Source organism: Mercenaria mercenaria, chromosome 4 (genome assembly GCF_021730395.1).
Source record: "Mercenaria mercenaria strain notata chromosome 4, MADL_Memer_1, whole genome shotgun sequence".
NCBI classification, from domain to species: Eukaryota; Metazoa; Mollusca; class Bivalvia; order Venerida; family Veneridae; genus Mercenaria; species Mercenaria mercenaria.
The window spans coordinates 58,120,724-58,140,209 of record NC_069364.1 but is presented as its reverse complement, the minus strand read 5'-3'; the positions used below and the strand labels follow the sequence as shown (position 1 = coordinate 58,140,209).

At 36.0% G+C, this 19,486-nt stretch overlaps 1 protein-coding gene across 3 annotated transcripts in view; it reads right to left on the bottom strand.

Annotated features, from left to right (window-relative positions):
• LOC123551850 (mitogen-activated protein kinase kinase kinase 4-like) overlaps positions 1–19,486 on the bottom strand; it is a 51,259-nt gene that overhangs the window by 24,336 nt on the left and 7,437 nt on the right. For all 3 annotated transcript variants that reach the window (XM_045341080.2, XM_045341082.2, XM_045341081.2), the window contains exons 3-15: positions 19,116–19,391; positions 18,343–18,501; positions 14,843–15,000; positions 14,404–14,586; positions 13,604–13,703; positions 13,165–13,248; positions 10,334–10,603; positions 9,881–10,030; positions 9,345–9,500; positions 8,684–8,817; positions 3,914–3,995; positions 3,274–3,343; positions 368–553 (exon numbers count right to left, since the gene is read on the bottom strand). In XM_045341080.2, the coding sequence (XP_045197015.1) occupies positions 368–553; positions 3,274–3,343; positions 3,914–3,995; positions 8,684–8,817; positions 9,345–9,500; positions 9,881–10,030; positions 10,334–10,603; positions 13,165–13,248; positions 13,604–13,703; positions 14,404–14,586; positions 14,843–15,000; positions 18,343–18,501; positions 19,116–19,391 (2,008 nt within the window). The remainder of the gene's footprint in view (positions 1–367; positions 554–3,273; positions 3,344–3,913; positions 3,996–8,683; positions 8,818–9,344; positions 9,501–9,880; positions 10,031–10,333; positions 10,604–13,164; positions 13,249–13,603; positions 13,704–14,403; positions 14,587–14,842; positions 15,001–18,342; positions 18,502–19,115; positions 19,392–19,486) is intronic.

Sequence of the window (19,486 nt, the reverse complement as noted above, 5' to 3'; positions counted from 1 at the left end):
GTCACTAAAGACTTAATAAAATCAAATATTTTGCGAATCCCCTTTTGACTCTGAGCAATCATTGTTTTACTGTACTAGTGTAGTAACTATGTGAAGATAACATGGGAGAACACATTTTAATTTCCTTAACAATAAAGGCTAAATAATGGAGGAGTTCAAAAACATATGTCAGTCTCACACTGATATAAACACTTGAATGGTTAGAACTGGGGCTGTTGAAACACCAGTTGTATATAGGATATGAATTTTCTCCAAGTTAAATGGCTCAACATCAGTACAAAGTCACATATTATAAACAAACACAATTTTATGACTTATTTGTAGAAATATGGTTCCCAGCATAATGTATATTTCTATCTATACTTACGAGAGTATGAAGCAGCCGGGGCAGACTGGGGACTAGTGGGACTTTCCTGCACAGATTTGGATGATTGAGATCGAGGAATCTTCCCTTCAAAGTGTGGGGCTGGCCACGAAGGATAACGGCTATACTGTTGACGCATAATGTAGTTCTCCCCACCTGCTGCACTCGAACCTCGCATAGGCAGTGGACCTTAAACATATAGAAGAAGAAGCAGGTTATACTGAGAAAATAATATATTTCTTCTGAACTCTAGAAAGCCATAGAAAATTTTTAACTGTATGTTATAAGAACTGCAAATATTGCAGGTCAGTAGCTGTAACATGTACAGTCATGCAAAGGTTCATAAAAATCTGTGCTTAATTATTGATGAAAAGAGCAAAAAGAAAATTTATAATTTTAAAGTATAAATCTTAGACTTAAAATGATGAATAAAGGCTCTTAAAACACGGTTGTGATGCAATCCTTTGTTAGTTTTGTCTACTATATAGGTTATTGTACCGACACCGTTCTATACACACGATTATTTTACTATACCTGTCCATTATTAACCTGTAACTGTCCATTCTTAAAATAATGGATACTTTAAGAATGGACAGGTACAGGTTAATAATGGACAGGTATAGTAACAACCATGTGCGTTGAGAGGTGTGAGTACATTAACCTAAGAAATTCGAAAGTTTCGAAATTTAAACTACAACGTTTTACAGAACTTGTAATTGCAATAAAAAAAACCTGAAGAGGAACGTATGACTTTAACCTAAATCGACCCACAAATTATCAGTCAAATGAAAATCAAACAGTGTGCCAAAAGTAATTACAGAATGTTAGTTTAAATCTTCAACCGTTAGAAAGTAATAATGTTCTCTTTGTGTACTCCTAAATCGCAATAGAAATGTATCGCAGATATACACCTGGTATGGCATTTTCAGTCAAAAAATAGATAAAAACAGGCAACGTTATGTAAAAACAAGAGCTGTCGGAGTAAAGCAACGCTCGACTATTCAACAGCCTTGTCAACTGAATGAATATTTAAGTCGAAAAGGGGGCATACTTTCGTAAGATTGCAAAAAGGGTTATTGAACCTGTACAAAGTATATCAGCTCATGACAATGGACAAATGTGCAGGTTTCAATCCATTCCCATTAGTGGGTACTGAGATATCAGCTTGCATACAAAAGAATTAATCAACAACTGTTTAGTCGAAAAAATGGCATACTTTTGTAAAAAATGCAAAGTAGAGTTATGGAACATGAGTAATGCATGTCAGATCATCGCAATGAACAAGTGCGTGACGTTTCAATCCATTTCCATTAGTAGGTACTGAAATACCAGCTTACATATAAAACCTTAATAAAAAATTATACGAAACAGAGTTATGGAACCGGTGCAGTGTAAGTCAATTTATCACAGTAAATAAGTGTGTGAAGTTTCAATCCAATCCCACAAGTGGTTACTGAGATACCAGCTTTCTTACAAAAACTTAACCAAATCGGGACGCCGACGCGGACATCGACACAGGGATGAAATAAAAAAGTGGAAAACCACAGGTCGCCTAACACGACATAACCGCAAATGTTGCAGGCTCGGTCTGATTGAGCCTGTTCATGGACGGTAGTGGAAGTGCAAGCTACCGTCTACGCCCTCTAGCCCCGGGTTGAGCAGAACTCAACATTTACACATGTTATAAGTACCAGAATGTAATTTAGACATTCGCAGATGTATTCATACGACGGTGCACATGGAACCTTCAATGATGCACAGAGTGCAAATCCATGAAAAGTGGCGTATAGTCCCCAGATAGAATAATGGCTGTGCCCTAAACAAGAAAACAGTGGGCAGAATTAAACAAACTGGAGTCCAATAGCTCCACCTATTCTTTGAATAGTCGAGCTAAAACACATAATTTTCCTTTCTTTTTCAAATGCTGCAGACATATCTTTCTCATGCAGTGTTCATGTAAAATTGGTTAAATTTGTAACATAACTGACATTTGTTGCAGTCCTACCCAGAAATGTGCAATTTCACTTTTCTACTACAAAGACAAAAAACAACGTCAATTTCCCTAAAGTTTTAGTGCACATTTCGGTATTACCAGAAAATTTGGCCGTAATGATCTACGTTGAACTTGAGTACAATTGTCTTGCAATAACGGTGCTATTTATTTTAACAACGAAATATTAACGACATATGAGTCATAACGAGTAAAGATCTCATGTGATACGAGTAATTTTTCTAATAAAATTGAAAGAATATCTTGTAATTACGAGATAAGAACGATTGTTTTCTAATAACGATATAAAATACATATACATACATTTTAGAATGTCTTCACCTGGACCCGTCATTTATTAAATTACTTGATTTATATAAAACTGCAAACTTAGCACGAACAAAGCATGGGCAACTATTAATACATACATCATAAGGCCAAGTTTAATTTTACTTTTTGTAAAGGCACTTCAAATCATTCATAAATATGACAAAACGAGATATGTTCGAAACTTTCCTAAGAATCAGCACTGAATATCATTAGTGTTTAAAAACCTTTAATTGCAATAAACATTTATATGCAATCTAATTTAAATTCCATTTGACTTGGTATTTTTATTTAGCACAGAGACACAAATCAATGATTTGTCTTTGCCTCAAAGAGGACAATATTAGAGACATTATATAATATCACGACAATCTTGATTTTTTCGTGAGGACCGTGTTTTAAGTCAGAGAAAGGCCTCAAACTATCCATTATGTGAAAGAATGGACAATCTCGGCGCGTTGCGCCTCGATTTGTCCATTCTTTCACATAATGGACAGTTTTCGGCTTTTCTCCTTTACATAGTATCTAACTTTAAATTGATTGTCTTCTGCTGTACGTTCAAATCTAGACGAGAGGAAATAAGGAAACTTACCTCCATACTGAGCTTTCTCAGCATTGCCAATAAGGTGTGTGATAAATTCATTTAAACTTTCCTGAAGATCCTGTAACATTTTTCAACATTTCAACATTTTAACATTTATTTTCTTTTGTTTTGTTAAGTGTGTAGTCACAACAGCAATTAAGGTCATATGGCACTTTTTCCTGCTTTTTTGGAGCAGCAAGACCCATAGAACATCTTCAAGTTCAGGCATTGTTACAGGTACTGGGTAGAACCACTGATCTTCCATAAGCCTGCTGGATCCTCACATGATGAACTCCGCAGCAAGGTTTCGGTGAGGGACAAGCGAGTAAGACAGTGACCTTAACCACTCAGCCAAGGAGGCCTCTTTTATCATTTGAGAGAAATATAAATGTAAATTAAATGCACAATCTTTATCAAATTATCAGTATAAAATTCCCCTTACAAGCATTCAAGCTCAATCACTGAAAACTAGGCAAATAAATACATAGAAATATAAACAATTTCATTTCCAACTGAACATATTTTTTCTAATACTTTTTTTTGAAATCTCTTGATGTAAGACTATAGTACATGCAGAAACAACAAGCATATACGCCATGTAATTCTGTTTAAGATATGATATGTGAAAGTATGTATTTCCATGTTATACCTTATATTCTTCCTCAGACAGTACAGCAAGAATCTTGGGCTCACAAGCTATCAGCAAGAAATCTAAACCTTGATTTGCCCATCTGAAAGGAAATATGGGTACACACACATAAAAATATGGAGCAGGAAGATGTAAACAAGAGGGCTATGATGGCCCTATATCGTTCACCTGTTATCATTGCACTTGAGGACAAGAAAGTCCTCAGAAAAAATATCTAAGTCCAAAGGACAGGAACAACAAAGGGAAGGAATTTAACCAAAAAGAAAAATCAAAGGCCTGAATGGCCTGAGTCGGCTAATGATTGATGTACTGACAGTATAGTCTACCAGTTTCAGTTTGTTTTTAGTTTTTTTCTTAAAATTTCATAACACAGCTCGATATTTACCCAAAATATTATATCCGGGTACGATTACACTTTTCTCCAGTTTGAACAATATATTTTACAAATTGTGATGATACGAAGACATTTAGCAGCAATTGGCAGTATCTGACATTGAAGTTTACGGTTAAATTACCTCTTATTTAAATCTTTTCATAAAACAGTTGTTTCGTTTCGTGAAAGTAGCCAAACATAGACGATCTACTTTCGATTTCAAAAACTACAAGAAAATACAATTTAATGTTTCGACGATTTGTTTATTTCTCGAAAAATAAGAATTAAAATCATTTTTAATATCAGTAGTAACTAAACAAACCAGTAAGAGCTTCTTCTTCCGATAATTTATCCGTTTACTGACTGCAAAATTCAACCCACGCAAAGTTTATAGAAATCATACGATGCGTGTTTACGTTCAATGTGGGAGAATTAAGGCTGATCGGCTATGTTACCTAACGCATCCAGACGATTCAGATTTTGTTTTTAAAAAAGCATTGTGTGCGTTTCTGTAATTTTATATACACACATATATTACACATCTTATCTGGAGCCCTGTGGAACTATTTTTTGTCTATCGCTGGATGTTACCCAAGCTTTGTAAGCCTGCGCAATTCTTAAAATGCACATTTATGCTTAATGAGTTACATTCGAGAATTGCACAATTACAAGTCATAAATATGACAGATTACATCGTATATTGGTCATAGCAAAGGGAATTGACACAACTTAACTTCATTCATGCAGTGAACTGTTTGAAGTTTGAGAAATCTAATGGAACTACATCCCTTCACTGTGCTATTTGGTCCATTTAGAGAATCGTTGGATAGCAAGGACTCGTCAAAAGGCTTTCAGCCTTTAGCCGACTCAAAAATCTTACAAGGTATAGGTATGTTAAAATACACCTAAAAATTGGAGGAACCATCCATGTTGTACCACAGGAAACTGGTCTCGTGTTTTCCCTACGCCCAATAATAAAAAAGTTACTAAAATAAGCTATTTATAGTAACGTAAAAGGGAAGTAATTAAAAAAAATAAATATTGTAAGTGGACAAAAGAAGGATCTGCCAAATAAATCTGTTGACATAAATGAAATTCCAGATCAGTGTCTTCATTAGTTATGGAGACATAACAATTTTAATTTGAAATAAAGGGAGGTAATCTGACATAAAATCAGTCCATAGTTATCTACCCTGATTGTCTCAGTCCAACTAATAACAATAATGAAATTTTAAATAAGTCCTGTAAGTACTTACTGATATAAATCCATTTTGATTACAATCAGGGGAGGTAATCAGATATAAAATAACTCTGGAACATATGATTGGATCTGATTTGTCATGGAATCCAAGATTTATTGTTGAAGATATTTTGGAAGTTTGTATATAATAAAACCATAAATGAAGTCTCTATATGGCTGCAAAAGCCAAAATAGCCAATTTTGGACCTTACAGGGGCCATAACTCTGGAACCTAAGATGGAATATGGCCAGTTGAAGAAAGGAAGCAAGATCTTGTGGTGATACAAGTTGTGTGCAAGTTTGGTTAAAATCAAATCATAAATGAAGCTGCTATTGTGCAGACAAGGTCAAAATAGCTCATTTTGGCCCTTTCAGGGGCCATAACTCTGGAACCCATTATGGGATTTGGCCGTTTCAAGAAAGGAATCGAGATCTTATGGTGACACAAGTTTTGTGCAAGTTTGATTAAATTCAAATCATAAATGAAGCTGCTATTGTGCAGACAAGGTCAAAATAGCTAATTCTGGCCCTTTCAGGGGCAATCACTCTGGAACCCATAATGGAATCTGGCCAGTTCAAGAAAGGAACCAAGATCTTATGGTAATACAAGTTGTGTGCAAGTTTGGTTAAAATCAAATCATAAATGAAGCTGCTATTGAGCAGACAAGGTCAAAATAGCTAATTCTGGCCCTTTCAGGGGCCATCACTCTGGAACCCATAACGGAATCTGGCCAGTTCAAGAAAGGAACCAAGATCTTATGGTGATACAAGTTGTGTGCCAGTTTGGTAAAAATCAAATAAAAAATAAAGCTGCTATTGTGCAGACAAGGTCAAAATAGCTGATTTTGGCCCTTTCAGGGGCCATAACTCTGGAATCCATAATGGGATCTGGCCAGTTCAAGAAAGGAACCGAGATCTCATGGTGATACAAGTTGTGTGCAAGTTTGGTTAAAATAAAATCATAAATGAAACCACTATTGTGCAGACAAGAAATTGTTGACGCACGCACGCACGTACGGACACACGACGGACGAAGGGTGATCACAAAAGCTCACCTTGTCACTATGTGACAGGTGAGCTAAAAATGTACTTTAATTGAAATGCAACACATTTTAACACAGTTTTCTTTACCAATTATTTCTCTTAAATTGGCTTATTTTAAATACATTAATATTACTGAGGAATAATTTTCATGGATTTTGTGGTTGAGTGAATCACAAAGTTAAATCCCCGCAAACCATTAAAATTCCCATTCTTTTTTTGTTCAAAAGTCAAAAAGTCAAAATCTGAAAATTTATATTCCCATAGAATAGCTGTCTGACAAAACATCCTCAAAACAATTAAAACAAGAGGACCATGATGGTCCTAAATCGCTCACCTGTCCCCAAAGGACCCAGTTTTGAACTGAGTATGATGTCGTTTTTTCTATTATTTGACATAGTGACCTAGTTTTTGAGCTCATGTGACCCAGTTTTGAACTTTACCTAGATATCATCAAGATAAAAATTCTGACCAATTTTCATGAAGATCCATTGAAAAATATGGCCTCTAGAGAGGTCACAAGGTTTTTCTATTATATGACCTAATGACCTAGTTTTTGAAGGCACTTGACCCACTTTCGAACTTGACCTAGATATCATCAAGGTGAACATTCTCACCAATTTTCATGAAGATCTCATGAAAAATATGGCCTCTAGAGAGGTCGCAAGGTTTTTCTATTTTTATACCTACTGACCTTGGTTTTGGCCGCACTTTCGAATTTTACCTAGTTATCATCAAGGTGAACATTCAGACCAATTTCCATGAAGATACATTGAAAAATATGGCCTCTAGAGAGGTCGAAAGGTTTTTCTATTTTTAGACCTACTGACCTAGTTTTTAACCGCAGCTGACCCAGTTTTGAACTCGACCTAGATATTATCAAGATGAACATTCAGACCAACTTTCATACAGATCCCATGAAAAATATGGCCTCTAGAGCGGTCTCAAGGTTTTTTTATTATCTGACCTACTGACCTTGTTTTTGCCAGCACGTAACCCAGTTTCGAAAATGACCTAGATATCATCAAGGTGAACATTCTGACCAATTTTCATGAAGATCCATTCAAAAGTATGGCCTCTAGAGAGGTCACAAGGTTTTTCTATTTTTAGACCTACTGACCTAGTTTTTAAAAGCACGTGACCCAGATTCAAACTTGACCTAGATATCATCAAAATGAACATTCAGACCATCTTTCATACAGATCCCATGAAAAATATGGCCTCTAGAGAGGTCACAAGGTTTTTTCTATTATTTGACCTACTGACCTAGTTTTTGTCGGCACATGACCCAGTTTCGAACTTGACCTAGATATCATCAAGGTGAACATTCTGAAAAATTTTCATGAAGATCCATTCAAAAGTATGGCCTCTACAGAGGTCACAAGGTTTTTCTATTTTTAGACCTACTGACCTAGTTTTTAAAGGCACGTGACCCAGTTTCAACCTTGACCTAGATATCATCAAGATGAATATTCAGACCAACTTTCATACAGATCCCATGAAAAATATGGCCTCTGGAGAGGTCACAAGGTTTTTCTATTATTTGACCTACTGACCTAGTTTTTGAAGGCACGTGACCCAGTTTCGAAATTGACCTAGATATCATCAAGATGAACATTCTGACCAATTTCATGAAGATCTTGTGAAAAATATAACCTATAGAGAGGTCACAAGGTTTTTCTATTTTTAGACCTACTGACCTTGTTTTTGACCGCACGTGACCCAGTTTCAAACTTGACCTAGATATCATCAAGTTGAACATTCAGACCAACTTTCATACAGATCCCATCAAAAATATGGCCTATAGAGAGGTCACAAGGTTTTCCTATTTTTAGACCTACTGACCTAGTTTTTGACCGCACGTGACCCAGTTTCGAACTTGACCTAGATATCATCAAGGTGAACATTCTGACCAATTTTCATAAAGACCCCATGAAAAATGTGACCTCTAGAGTGGTCACAAGCAAAAGTTTACGGACGGACTAACGGACGGACGCTGCAAAAAAAAATTTCCATGTCAAACAATGATCCCTATAAATACAACTTTGCCATGGCTTAAAAAGAAAATTTCAACAACTTCATATGTGTAACTTGTTTATCATATATTGTTACATACCTTGGTCTCATACCACGACCCCTCTCACACTTTTCTGAAACAAACTTCATCCAATCTTTGGCAAAATGCATGAGACCACGCCCTAGTTTGTGTCTTGTCTCCCCAGATACAAGTCTTGTGACTTCCTTCATATACTGAATGTAAGCAAAAAAATCTTTCATGTTTATCAAAACTGATACATTAATTTACAAACCAATAACGCCAATGATCGCTTGTCAATTAGTGTTTCTTTATTGTGGACTGTCAGTTGTCAATTTTCCTGTACAAACTTTCTAAGGATTTAGTCAAAGATTCAAGACATGCATTTTTCAAAGTCACAGCAATAACAATTACCCAAGTAACTCAAAGTTTCTGCTATTAAAGTTGCCGAAATAAATTAAACTAAATGTGTGTCAACAGAACACAGGTGACCCCACTACTGTCATTGTATATGGTTTCATGACTTTAGGTGAAATATTTTTAAGGTATATGCAACACAAACTTTTAAGCACTTTATGTGTATTTTTCACTAAGTAAAGGACCATAACTCTGGCCCAGCTGAGTGAAAGAGAACACCAGGTGTACAACTTCACATGATATATATTAATCCTCTAATATTTTTAGACTGTTGGACAAGAACATTTTGAAATACATGGGACACAAAGTTGTATGCGAGTCTTACCTCAAAGCCAAAGTTGTAAGCCTGAAGCATTGTTTCCCGATATAACTTAAGGATATGATTTTTTTCACTCTCCTCCATTTCCATATCACAGTTCCAGTGTTCCTCTACCTGACGTATCACAGTCGCTACCTTATCACGGAGGGATATAGCAGATTCCTGAAATACAGAAAAGATAAAATCCCTGCCTTATCAAGTAATCAGAGGAAAATAATAGATTCCTGAAATCCAGAGAAGACGTATCACAGATCACAGTCGTTGCAGAAGAAATAGCAGATTCCAGAAATATAGAATCTGGTGTATCATAAACTTACAAACATACTTAATGTCCAGAGAACACGGATTCACTGACCATCTAATGTTGATTTTTTATGAAACTATAGAAGCATGTCATATTCTTTCCAATAGAATCATACAAAAAAAAGTTCCAATATCTTTTTCTTGAAAATAGAAACATAGCAAAAGATAACATCAATCCTTCTGCCACACCACTTTTTTTTTTAAAGAACATTCAATATTTGTAAGAGAGAGAGACAAACCTTGAGCTCTATAAGTGACTCTGCTATAACCTGATGGCATGATGTTTGTTCATTCACCAATTCCACAGTATTACCCATCAGCTGTTCAAACTCCTTACGTTGGTTCCCTAACTGGGATGAATGTATCACAACAAGTAGTAAGGACTCAACCTGAAGACATAACATTCATGAAAGCTATAAGCACTGTTTGGCCAACACATCACCACTGACATTTCATTGACTGTTGGAGAATTATGCCTTACCTATTCAAGAAGAGATAATCTCCTTGGTTTCTATGAAACTGACTCAAAGCGAAACATTTGTACTTGTGACTTTTTGGTAAGCACAGATACATATTTACTGCTTACAGGTACTTAAAAACAATGAATTGACTAATTAGTGTGTATCAATATTCTTTTCAACTTAACTACTTCAATGCTGAAAGGTAATTAATTATCACAAATCAAATCCTACCTGAATATGTGAAAGACCAATGGCAGTTTCTGCTGTCGGCTCTACCTGTATGCTCTGACCATTCCATAGGGGACATTCTGCGGACTGATCTAATCCACCACCACATCTCACCATCAGCAGGTAACCATCATCTCTATTAGACATATCAGAACTGACTGACACGTCCTCCCGTCCACATGTAACATTCAACAGCTGTATGATCTGTCGCCGGTGATCTGCTATACGCGCAGGTATAAACATGAGGTAACCAGCACTTAATGGAGCTATCACCTGTTCCACAAATTTAATACAACAGTTATTTATCAATCTAAACAAGAAATAAATTAAATAAAACAAGAGGACCATGATGGTCCTGAATAGCTCACCTCTTCCCACATGACCCAGTTTTGAGTATGACGTCGTTTTTACTATTATTTGACATAGTGACCTAGTTTTTGAGCTCATGTGACCCAGTTTTGAACTTGACCTAGATATTATCAAGATAAAAATGCTGACCAATTTTCATGAAGATCCATTGAAAAATATGGTCTCTAGAGAGGTCACAAGGTTTTTCTATTATTTGACCTATTGTACTATTTTTCGAAGGTATGTGACCCTGTTTTGAACTTGACCTAGATATCATCAAGGTGAACATTCTCACTAATTTTAATGAAGATCTCATGAAATATATGGCCTCTAGAGAGGTCACAAGGTTTTTCTATTTTTATACCTACTGACCTAGTTTTTGACTGCACGTGACCCAGTTTCTAAACTGACCTAGATATCATCTAGGTGAACATTCAGATCAATTTTTATGAAGATCCATTGAAAAATATGGCCTCTAGAGAGGTCAAAAGATTTTTCTAATTTTAGACCTACAAACCTAGTTTTTGACCGCAGTTGACCCAATTTCAAACTTGACCTAGATATCATCAAGATGAACATTCAGACCAACTTTCATACAGATCCCATGAAAAGTATGGCCTCTAGAGGAGTCACAAGGTTTTTTTATTATTTGACCTACTGACCTAGTTTTTTAAGGCACGTGACCCATTTGAAACTAAATATCATCAAGGTGAACATTCTGACCAATTTTCATGAAGATCCATTCAAGGGTATGGCCTCTAGAGAGGTCACAAGGTTTTTCTATTTCAAGACCTACTGACCTAGTTTTTGATCGCAGTTGACCCAGTTTCAAACTTGACCTATATATCATCAAGATCAACATTCAGACCGACTTTCATACAGATCCCATGAAAAATATGGCCTCTAGAGAGGTCACAACGTTTTTTCATTATTTGACCTACTGACCTACTTTTTGAAGGCATGTGACCAACTTTCAAACTTGACCTAGATATCATTAAGATGAACATTCTGACCAAATTTTATGGAGATCCATTCACAAGTATGGCCTCTAGAGAGGTCACAAGGTTTTTCTATTTTTAGACCTACTGACCTAGTTTTTGACCGCACATGACCCTGTTTCGAACTTGACCTAGATATCATCAAGATGAACATTCAGACCAACTTTCATACAGATCCCATGAAAAATATGGCCTTTAGAGAGGTCATCAGGTTTTTCTATTATCTGACCTACTGACCTAGTTTTTGATGGCACGTGACCCACTTTCGAACTTGACCTAGATATCATCAAGATGAACATTCAGACCAACTTTCATACAGATCCCATGAAAAATATAGCCTCTAGAGAGGTCACAAGGTTTTATTTATTAATTGAACTACTGACCTAGTTTTTGATGGCACGTGACCCAGTTTCGAACTTGACCTAGTATCATCAAGGTGAACATTCTGACCAATTTTCATGAAGATCTCATGAAATATATGGCCTCTAGAGAGGTCACAAGGTTTTTCTATTTTTAGACCTACTGACCTAGTTTTTGATGGCACGTGACCCAGTTTTGAACTTGAACTAGATATCATCAAGATGAACTTTCAGACCAACTTTCATACAGATCCCATGAAAAATATGGCCTTTAGAGAGGTCACAAGGTTTTTCTATTATTTGACCTACTGACCTAGTTTTTGAAGGCACGTGACCCACTTTCGAACTTGACCTAGATATCATCAAGATGAAAGTTCTGACCAATTTTCATGAAGATCTTGTGAAATATATGGCCTCTAGAGAGGTCACAAGGTTTTTCTATTTTTAGACCTACTGACCTAGTTTTTGAAATCACGTGACCCAGTTTCGAACTTGACCTAGATATCATCAAGATGAACATTCTGACCAACTTTCATGAAGATCCCACAAAAAATGTGACCTCTAGAATGGTCACAAGCAAAAGTTCACGGACGACGGACACCGTGCGATCACAAAAGCTCACTTTGTCACTTTGTGACAGGTGAGCTAAAAAGAAAAATTAGTTGCTGCAACATTCACACCAATATGCAAGGTAAGCCAACTTCCATGAGACCATATTAAAATATTAAGACTTAAGTTCTTCTTGGTTTTGAGAAACTTACACTTGCTCTTGGCTAAAAGTATGTGAATATCAAAGTTTTTGTGACCAGTGCAGACCAAGATCAACCTGCATGTCTATGCAGGCTGATCATGGTCTGCGCTGTTCACTATTCAGTCTAAATTTTCAGTGACCACCCTTCAAATAATAAATGGTACTGCCCAAATTGAATGATAGATCAGTCTATTTTAGGAACTTAGCAGGATAAAGGTTAACAAAGTGGCTGTATTTGCAAACCTCAAAAACATTAAAGCAACTACTGATCGAAAAGGGTATCTATTTAATTCAAATAATATATTTTATCCAGTTCTTACCAGTTTCAAAATTTCAAGAACAAGAAAATAGAGCAAGGTTATCTTTTTCTGTACTTACATTGATATGATCAGATTCCTTTAGTTTCAAAAGAAACTCAGCAATTGGAACAGCAACATTAAAATCAGCTGCTATCTCCAGATCCTGAAATATCAGTAATGGATTTTACAGTTTTAGGAATGTCAGCGTGTTTTTGTTCAGTATAGGCTGACAGGGGCAGTGCCTTTTGAGGGAAAATAGAGACGTCATGATTTAAATATGGGGAAAATCACACTAAAATAAAAGAAGAGTATGGCTTAAAAAGCCCAGTCATGTGCTTTAAATTTACATATGTACAAACAGTTTTGGTTGGAATACTGAAAACAAATAAAGTGCAGAAGTATTTCATACCAATGTCAAATATACAGTTCAGTTTACAACCCCAAAACTTTGAGCAACTAGCATTGAAATAATGAACAACTTTGCATAAACTTTTATCAAATACAACACTACACTATACCTTTCTTAGGAGTTTGGCAAAACCAAGAGCCTTTGAAGCTCTTTCTCTGGCTTCATGGAACAAATTCTTAAAGTTTCTACACGTCTTCTGGAATGATGTTCTGCGAAAGAAATAAATGAGCATAATTAATTATATTCTACTTCATAACTGGGACAGCTGACCTTTTATGACAACAAATTTACCTTTTACCATCAAGTTTATACTAGGATATTAAAATGTTTGTTGAACAACCGCTGATTTAAATGATTTTGTACCCTTCATGTCTTTTGGCAAAGCTTCAGCAAATCCACAGTATTTAAACTGATTCAGCAAACATTTTAAAACCTGAATTTTGATGTCACCTTATTTCCTCATTTAAAACCATGATGCAGGTCTTTGTGTACTAAATCACACATTAAACATGACTAATTCAAAGGTTCATAAGAGAGCAAAATCTCCATTCTCAAAAAAAGAAATTGCTGCTAAAGTGCATTTTAATATACAAACAGTATTTTACCAGACAGAGTTTATGATCATGAACGATACTTTAGAAGAGACTTGGACTTTCATTGACTGATATCGTGATTGTACACCTGAGAGCACTGTCTGGTACTGACCTTTGTTATCATGATTGTAAACCTTTGGGAATTGGATGACTTTGACCTTCGTTGACTGGTATCGTGACTGTCTGTAAAGCCTGGTTTGTCCAGGAGAATTGATTGACTTTCTTCAATAACTGTTTGTAAACCATAGTTTACCTGTGAGAATTGGTTGACTTTGACCTTTGTCGACTGGTATCAAGATTATAAATCATAGCTTACCTGAGAGAATTAGTTGATTTTGACCTTCGTTGACTGGTGTCATGATCGTCATCGCTATCACCATCACCTTCCTCAGAGTCTGATATATCATTGGTTGTCCAGTCAAACAGATTGGTCGTACATTCATCCACACCAGACTCCAGAAAGTCAGAGATCGAGTTCAACAAACTGATTGCCATTGTGCTATAAAACATTAAAGCACAAAACTTAGAACACTTCTTGAAAGCACTCGATTTCACAACTTCTTCTTAGTTTTACATGTGATGTATTATCAGATGGTTAGCGTGCTTCAAAAAGTTAACAGCTCATGCTTAACTGATAGACAAACACATTTACGGTGATTCAAGTTCAACAATGAAACAGTAATTTGAATTAAATGTTAATAAATAATTAATTATTCCAGTTTTGTCTTTCTAAACATTCACAACAATTTGATTACCTAAATCGCTTGCCAGCCTCTGCCTCACCACCTATGATATGTGGGCAGATTTTCTTTGTAAAACTCCACTCCTCCTCGAGAGGATTTTTCAGGGTTCTGGAAGCATCTGGAAGATTCTGAAGATGATACAGCCAACTCTGTAAATACTGGAAATACATCTGAAAAACAAAACATAACACTTACACATGTTTAACCCTTACCCTGCTAAATTTCTAAAATGGACTGGTCCATTGTTCAAGTTGGACAGTACCATTAACTGATTGAATGGCGAATAGTGCAGACCATGATCTTGGTCTGCACTGGTCGCAAAGGCAGAATCACTTGCCACCAGCAGGCTAAAGGTCAAGACCATTTTTTTCAACAGTTTTCCAGTCATGTAACAGCAGTAATGTAATAGTCAGTTAACATAAGCAGAATTTCTCGGTACTGAACCAGTATTGACTTGTTCTCCACAAGAAACTGACAATGTCCCCACATGACTCAGAGGAGAAGGATGAATGGCTGCAACAGACACCTGTACATCTTCTGTCATATTATGAAGATACCCTTCACTAATTTTATTCCCTACAATGTACCTACTAAGTTAACTGGGTGTCCATAACAACATGTCTATGATTAATTATTAAGCGATTTTTGTATGACCTGTCAAAATCCCTCCCGAACGTTTTCAGTACATAAATACATTCCATTAAACGACTTTTTTTATTAAACGACTAGCGACCACATTTATGTAGTCCCGATAGGTAAAATATTCGACAAAAGTATCTATTAAGCGACCGGGTACCAAAATTCTACTGGGCATTTCTTCATCTGTGTAATTAGGGAGTACATTTTGCACATGACTGAATGCAATTAACCTTTGTATCAGTCAAACTGACAAACAATCTAGCCATAATTTTCACGGTTTGTGGACTTGGAAAAGTGTTCACGATGTTAAAAAAACAAATGTTATATTGAATAACCATAACAGATCTGATAGGTGTTTGATGATAAATTCAAATACACGATTACAGATTAACAACAGTTGTTACATTCGAAGAGAAAAATGTTGACATAGTCAAACAAGAGACGCTGCGTGCGACGCTCATTCGATTTGTTTGTAAGAAATATGTCTACCAGATTTTCTAAGTCTAAAGGATCATTCTGAAAAAGCAAATAGATTATGATTCTGAGTACATGTCCATTATGATTGAAACTGTTCGCAAGTTTAAAGCATAGCTTCGCAAATATGGAAATTGACTACAATTTCAAAAGTCAACAAAAGGGGCCATAATCTGCAAAATAGTTATGTTGCTTGCTTACAGAGGTCACTAATGATAAAAGTGTTCAAAGTTTAAAAGCATATGCATTGGTTTAGACAAAACTGGACCTTTAACTGAACCAGAAACCGATTTCTAAGTCCAAAATAGGGCATAATTCATGCAAAATAAAAAAGAGTTATGTTTCTTGATGTACAGGGTCTGCTTATGATGGTGAACAAGTATTCCAAGTTTCAAAGCAATAGCTTTGATAGTTTAGGAGAAAAGTTGACCTAAACATAAAACTTAACCAAGAAATCCGATATTTTCTAAGTACAAAAGGGGCCATAAATCTTGCAAAAAGCAAGATGGAGTTATGTTTTTTGCTATACAGGGTCAGCTTATGATGGTGAACAAGTATTCCAAGTTTCAAAGCAAAAGCTTTGATAGTTTAGGAGAAAAGCTGACCTAAACATAAAACTTAACCTGGCAACGCCGACGCCGACGCCGACGCCGACAACCGCTCAAGTGATGACAATAACTCATCATTTTTTTTCAAAAAATCAGATGAGCTAAAAAGGGCCATAATTCAGTCAAATAGTTATGTACTCTTGCCTACAGATGGAAATCATAATGATAAAGAAGTGTTCAAAGTTTAAAAGCCATATGTCAAATGGTTGTGACAAAACATAAACTTGTATGGAAACAGAACCAATTTCAAAGTCCAAAATAGGCCATAATTCAGCCAAAATAAATGACAGAGTTATTTTCTCTTTCCTACAGATAGAGACTATTATACTAAACAAGTGATAAAAGTTTCAAAGCCATATGTCAAACACTTTACAAAAAGTATGAACTGGTACGAAAAACTTAACCAAGATTTCTAAGTCAAAAAGGGCCATAATTCAGCCAAATTCCTTGATGGAGTTATGTACTCTTGCCTATAACTGGACATGGTGATGGTAAACAGATGCTGAAAGTTTCAAAGCTTTATCTCAAAAGACTTTGTCAAAATATGAACTGGTACGAAATATTAACCCAGATTTCTAAGTCAAAAAGGGCCATATTTCAGCCAAAATCCTTGATGGAGTTATTTACTCTTGCCTATAACTGACATGGTGATGGTAACCAAGTGCTTGAAAGTTTCAAAGCTTTATCTCAAAAGACTTTGTCAAAATATGAACTGGTAGAAAAACTTAACCATGATTTCTAAGTCAAAAGGGGCCATAATTCAGTCAAAATCCTTGATGGAGTTATGTGCTCTTGCCTATAACTGGACATGATGATGGTAAACAAGTGTTGAAAGATTCAAAGCTTTATCTCAAAAGACTTTGTCAAGATGTGGACTGGTACGAAATATTAACCCAGATTTCTAAGTCAAAAAGGGCCATAATTCAGCCAAAATCCTTGATGGAGTTATGTGCTCTTGCCTATAACTGGACATGGTGATGGTAAACCAAGTGTTGAAAGTTTCAAAGCTTTATCTCGAAAAGACTTTGTCAAATATAAAAAATAACCAGATTTCTAAGTCAAAAGGGGCCATAATTCAGTCAAAATCCTTGATGGAGTTATGTGCTCTTGCCTATAACTGGCCATGATGATGGTAAACAAGTGTTGAAAGTTTCAAAGCTTTATCTCAAAAGACTTTGTCAAAATGTGGACTGGTACGAAAAACTTAACCCAAGGTGTGACGCCGACGCCGACGCCGGCGCCGTGGTGAGTAGGATAGCTCTACTTATTCTTCGACTAGTCGAGCTAAAAATAACTTTTTCTTTTCATCTGACTAAAATTCATTACGAGACCATTCCAATAAGAGACCACTTCTTAGCAGTCCCTTTGGGTGGTCTCTTAATACAATGTCGACTGTATATCCAAAATATGTACAACTGTCAGTAGTAAATTGTTAAGACAGAGTAAACTTTTTCAAACTATAAATTAGAACATTGGAATAAGAACCATGCTCGTTAGGATTTGAAAACAGAAAGTCCAAAGTTAAGCTAATCAGCCTTTTTGTGTGCTATCTGTCACTTTCTTATAATGAATTTCAGTTCTACAGATACAAAGTCAGAAATTTTACTGATACTAAGGTTAACATTTATTCATACCGGTACACAGAAACACTATCAAGTACAGAAATAATATTTACCTACAGAATTAATTCTAAACATAAAGATAGTTATTAATAGATATAAGACAAAGACATACAAGAATAGTTTTGATTTTGTTGTGTTTATAAAGAAAATTCAAAGGGAATAGAGATACCTTGAACATGTTTGACATATCATTGTCAAAGTGTTCCAAATCAAGCGGTGAACTTTCATCATTCACTTCTTTATCATCGAGAACGGCCTGTATCATACATTGGTAGTCTTGTTTGACAAGAACAGCTTTTGCCAATACATCCTTGCACTCGATAATGAGCTGAAACAGAGGTGCGAATATAAATCAATCTTTCATTTTACAGCCATTTTTCATATATTTAAGAATGTTTATAATGAAAATGACCTGCCTCCCAGCATACACTCTGGGCTGAACAGTCAAAAGAAAATGGATGTAGATAAAAAGTTTTTAAAAGTCGACTTTCATTATTAAATGAGCCGCGCTATGAGAAAACCAACATAGTGACCAGCATGGATCCAGACCAGCCTGTGCATCCGCGCAGTCTGGGCAGGATCCATGCTGTTCGCTTTTAAAGCCTACTGGAATTGGAGAAACTGTTAGCAAACAGCATGGATCCTGACCAAACTGTGCAGACGCACAAGCTGGTCTGGATCCATGCTGGTCGCAAACCCATTATGTTGGTTTTCCCATGGCGTGGCTCAAATTAGTTTCAGTGGATCTATTTCTCACTGCTGTCGTATCTGCAGAACAGTACTGTCTAGATAAATTATATTGAGATATTGTCAATGTTTGTCAGTTAATAAATCAATACAACACTTTCAATCAATGACAGCCATGTACACTTCTCACAAAGTTAAAATAATGTAATTTTAAGATATTTCCCCGTGTATGAGGCAATATTTCCAGTAATTTACCTGTCTAATACTGAGAAATGATGGTTCCCCTATAGGATTCTGGAGTTGTTCTAACCGTATTTTCATTGCCTCATGAATAACTTCCAATAATACTTGTAGGAGGAAGATGTAGGTTGGTCGGTAAGATGGGAGCCCAATCTCCAGAAACTCATCTCGCCAAGCCTGCAGTTGTGCCGGGGTGATAACTTCCATTGGTTTATACACTATCTTGTTGTCAAGTAGTTCCAGACTCGGTGACACAGCAGTGTGATTGTAATACTCATCCGATCCCGGTGACTGAAATATAGGTTATGTAGTCTATGACCAACACCATTCTCTTACTTAAGATGTGCAAATGAAATTATCACGGAGAGACATATATAATTATGTAC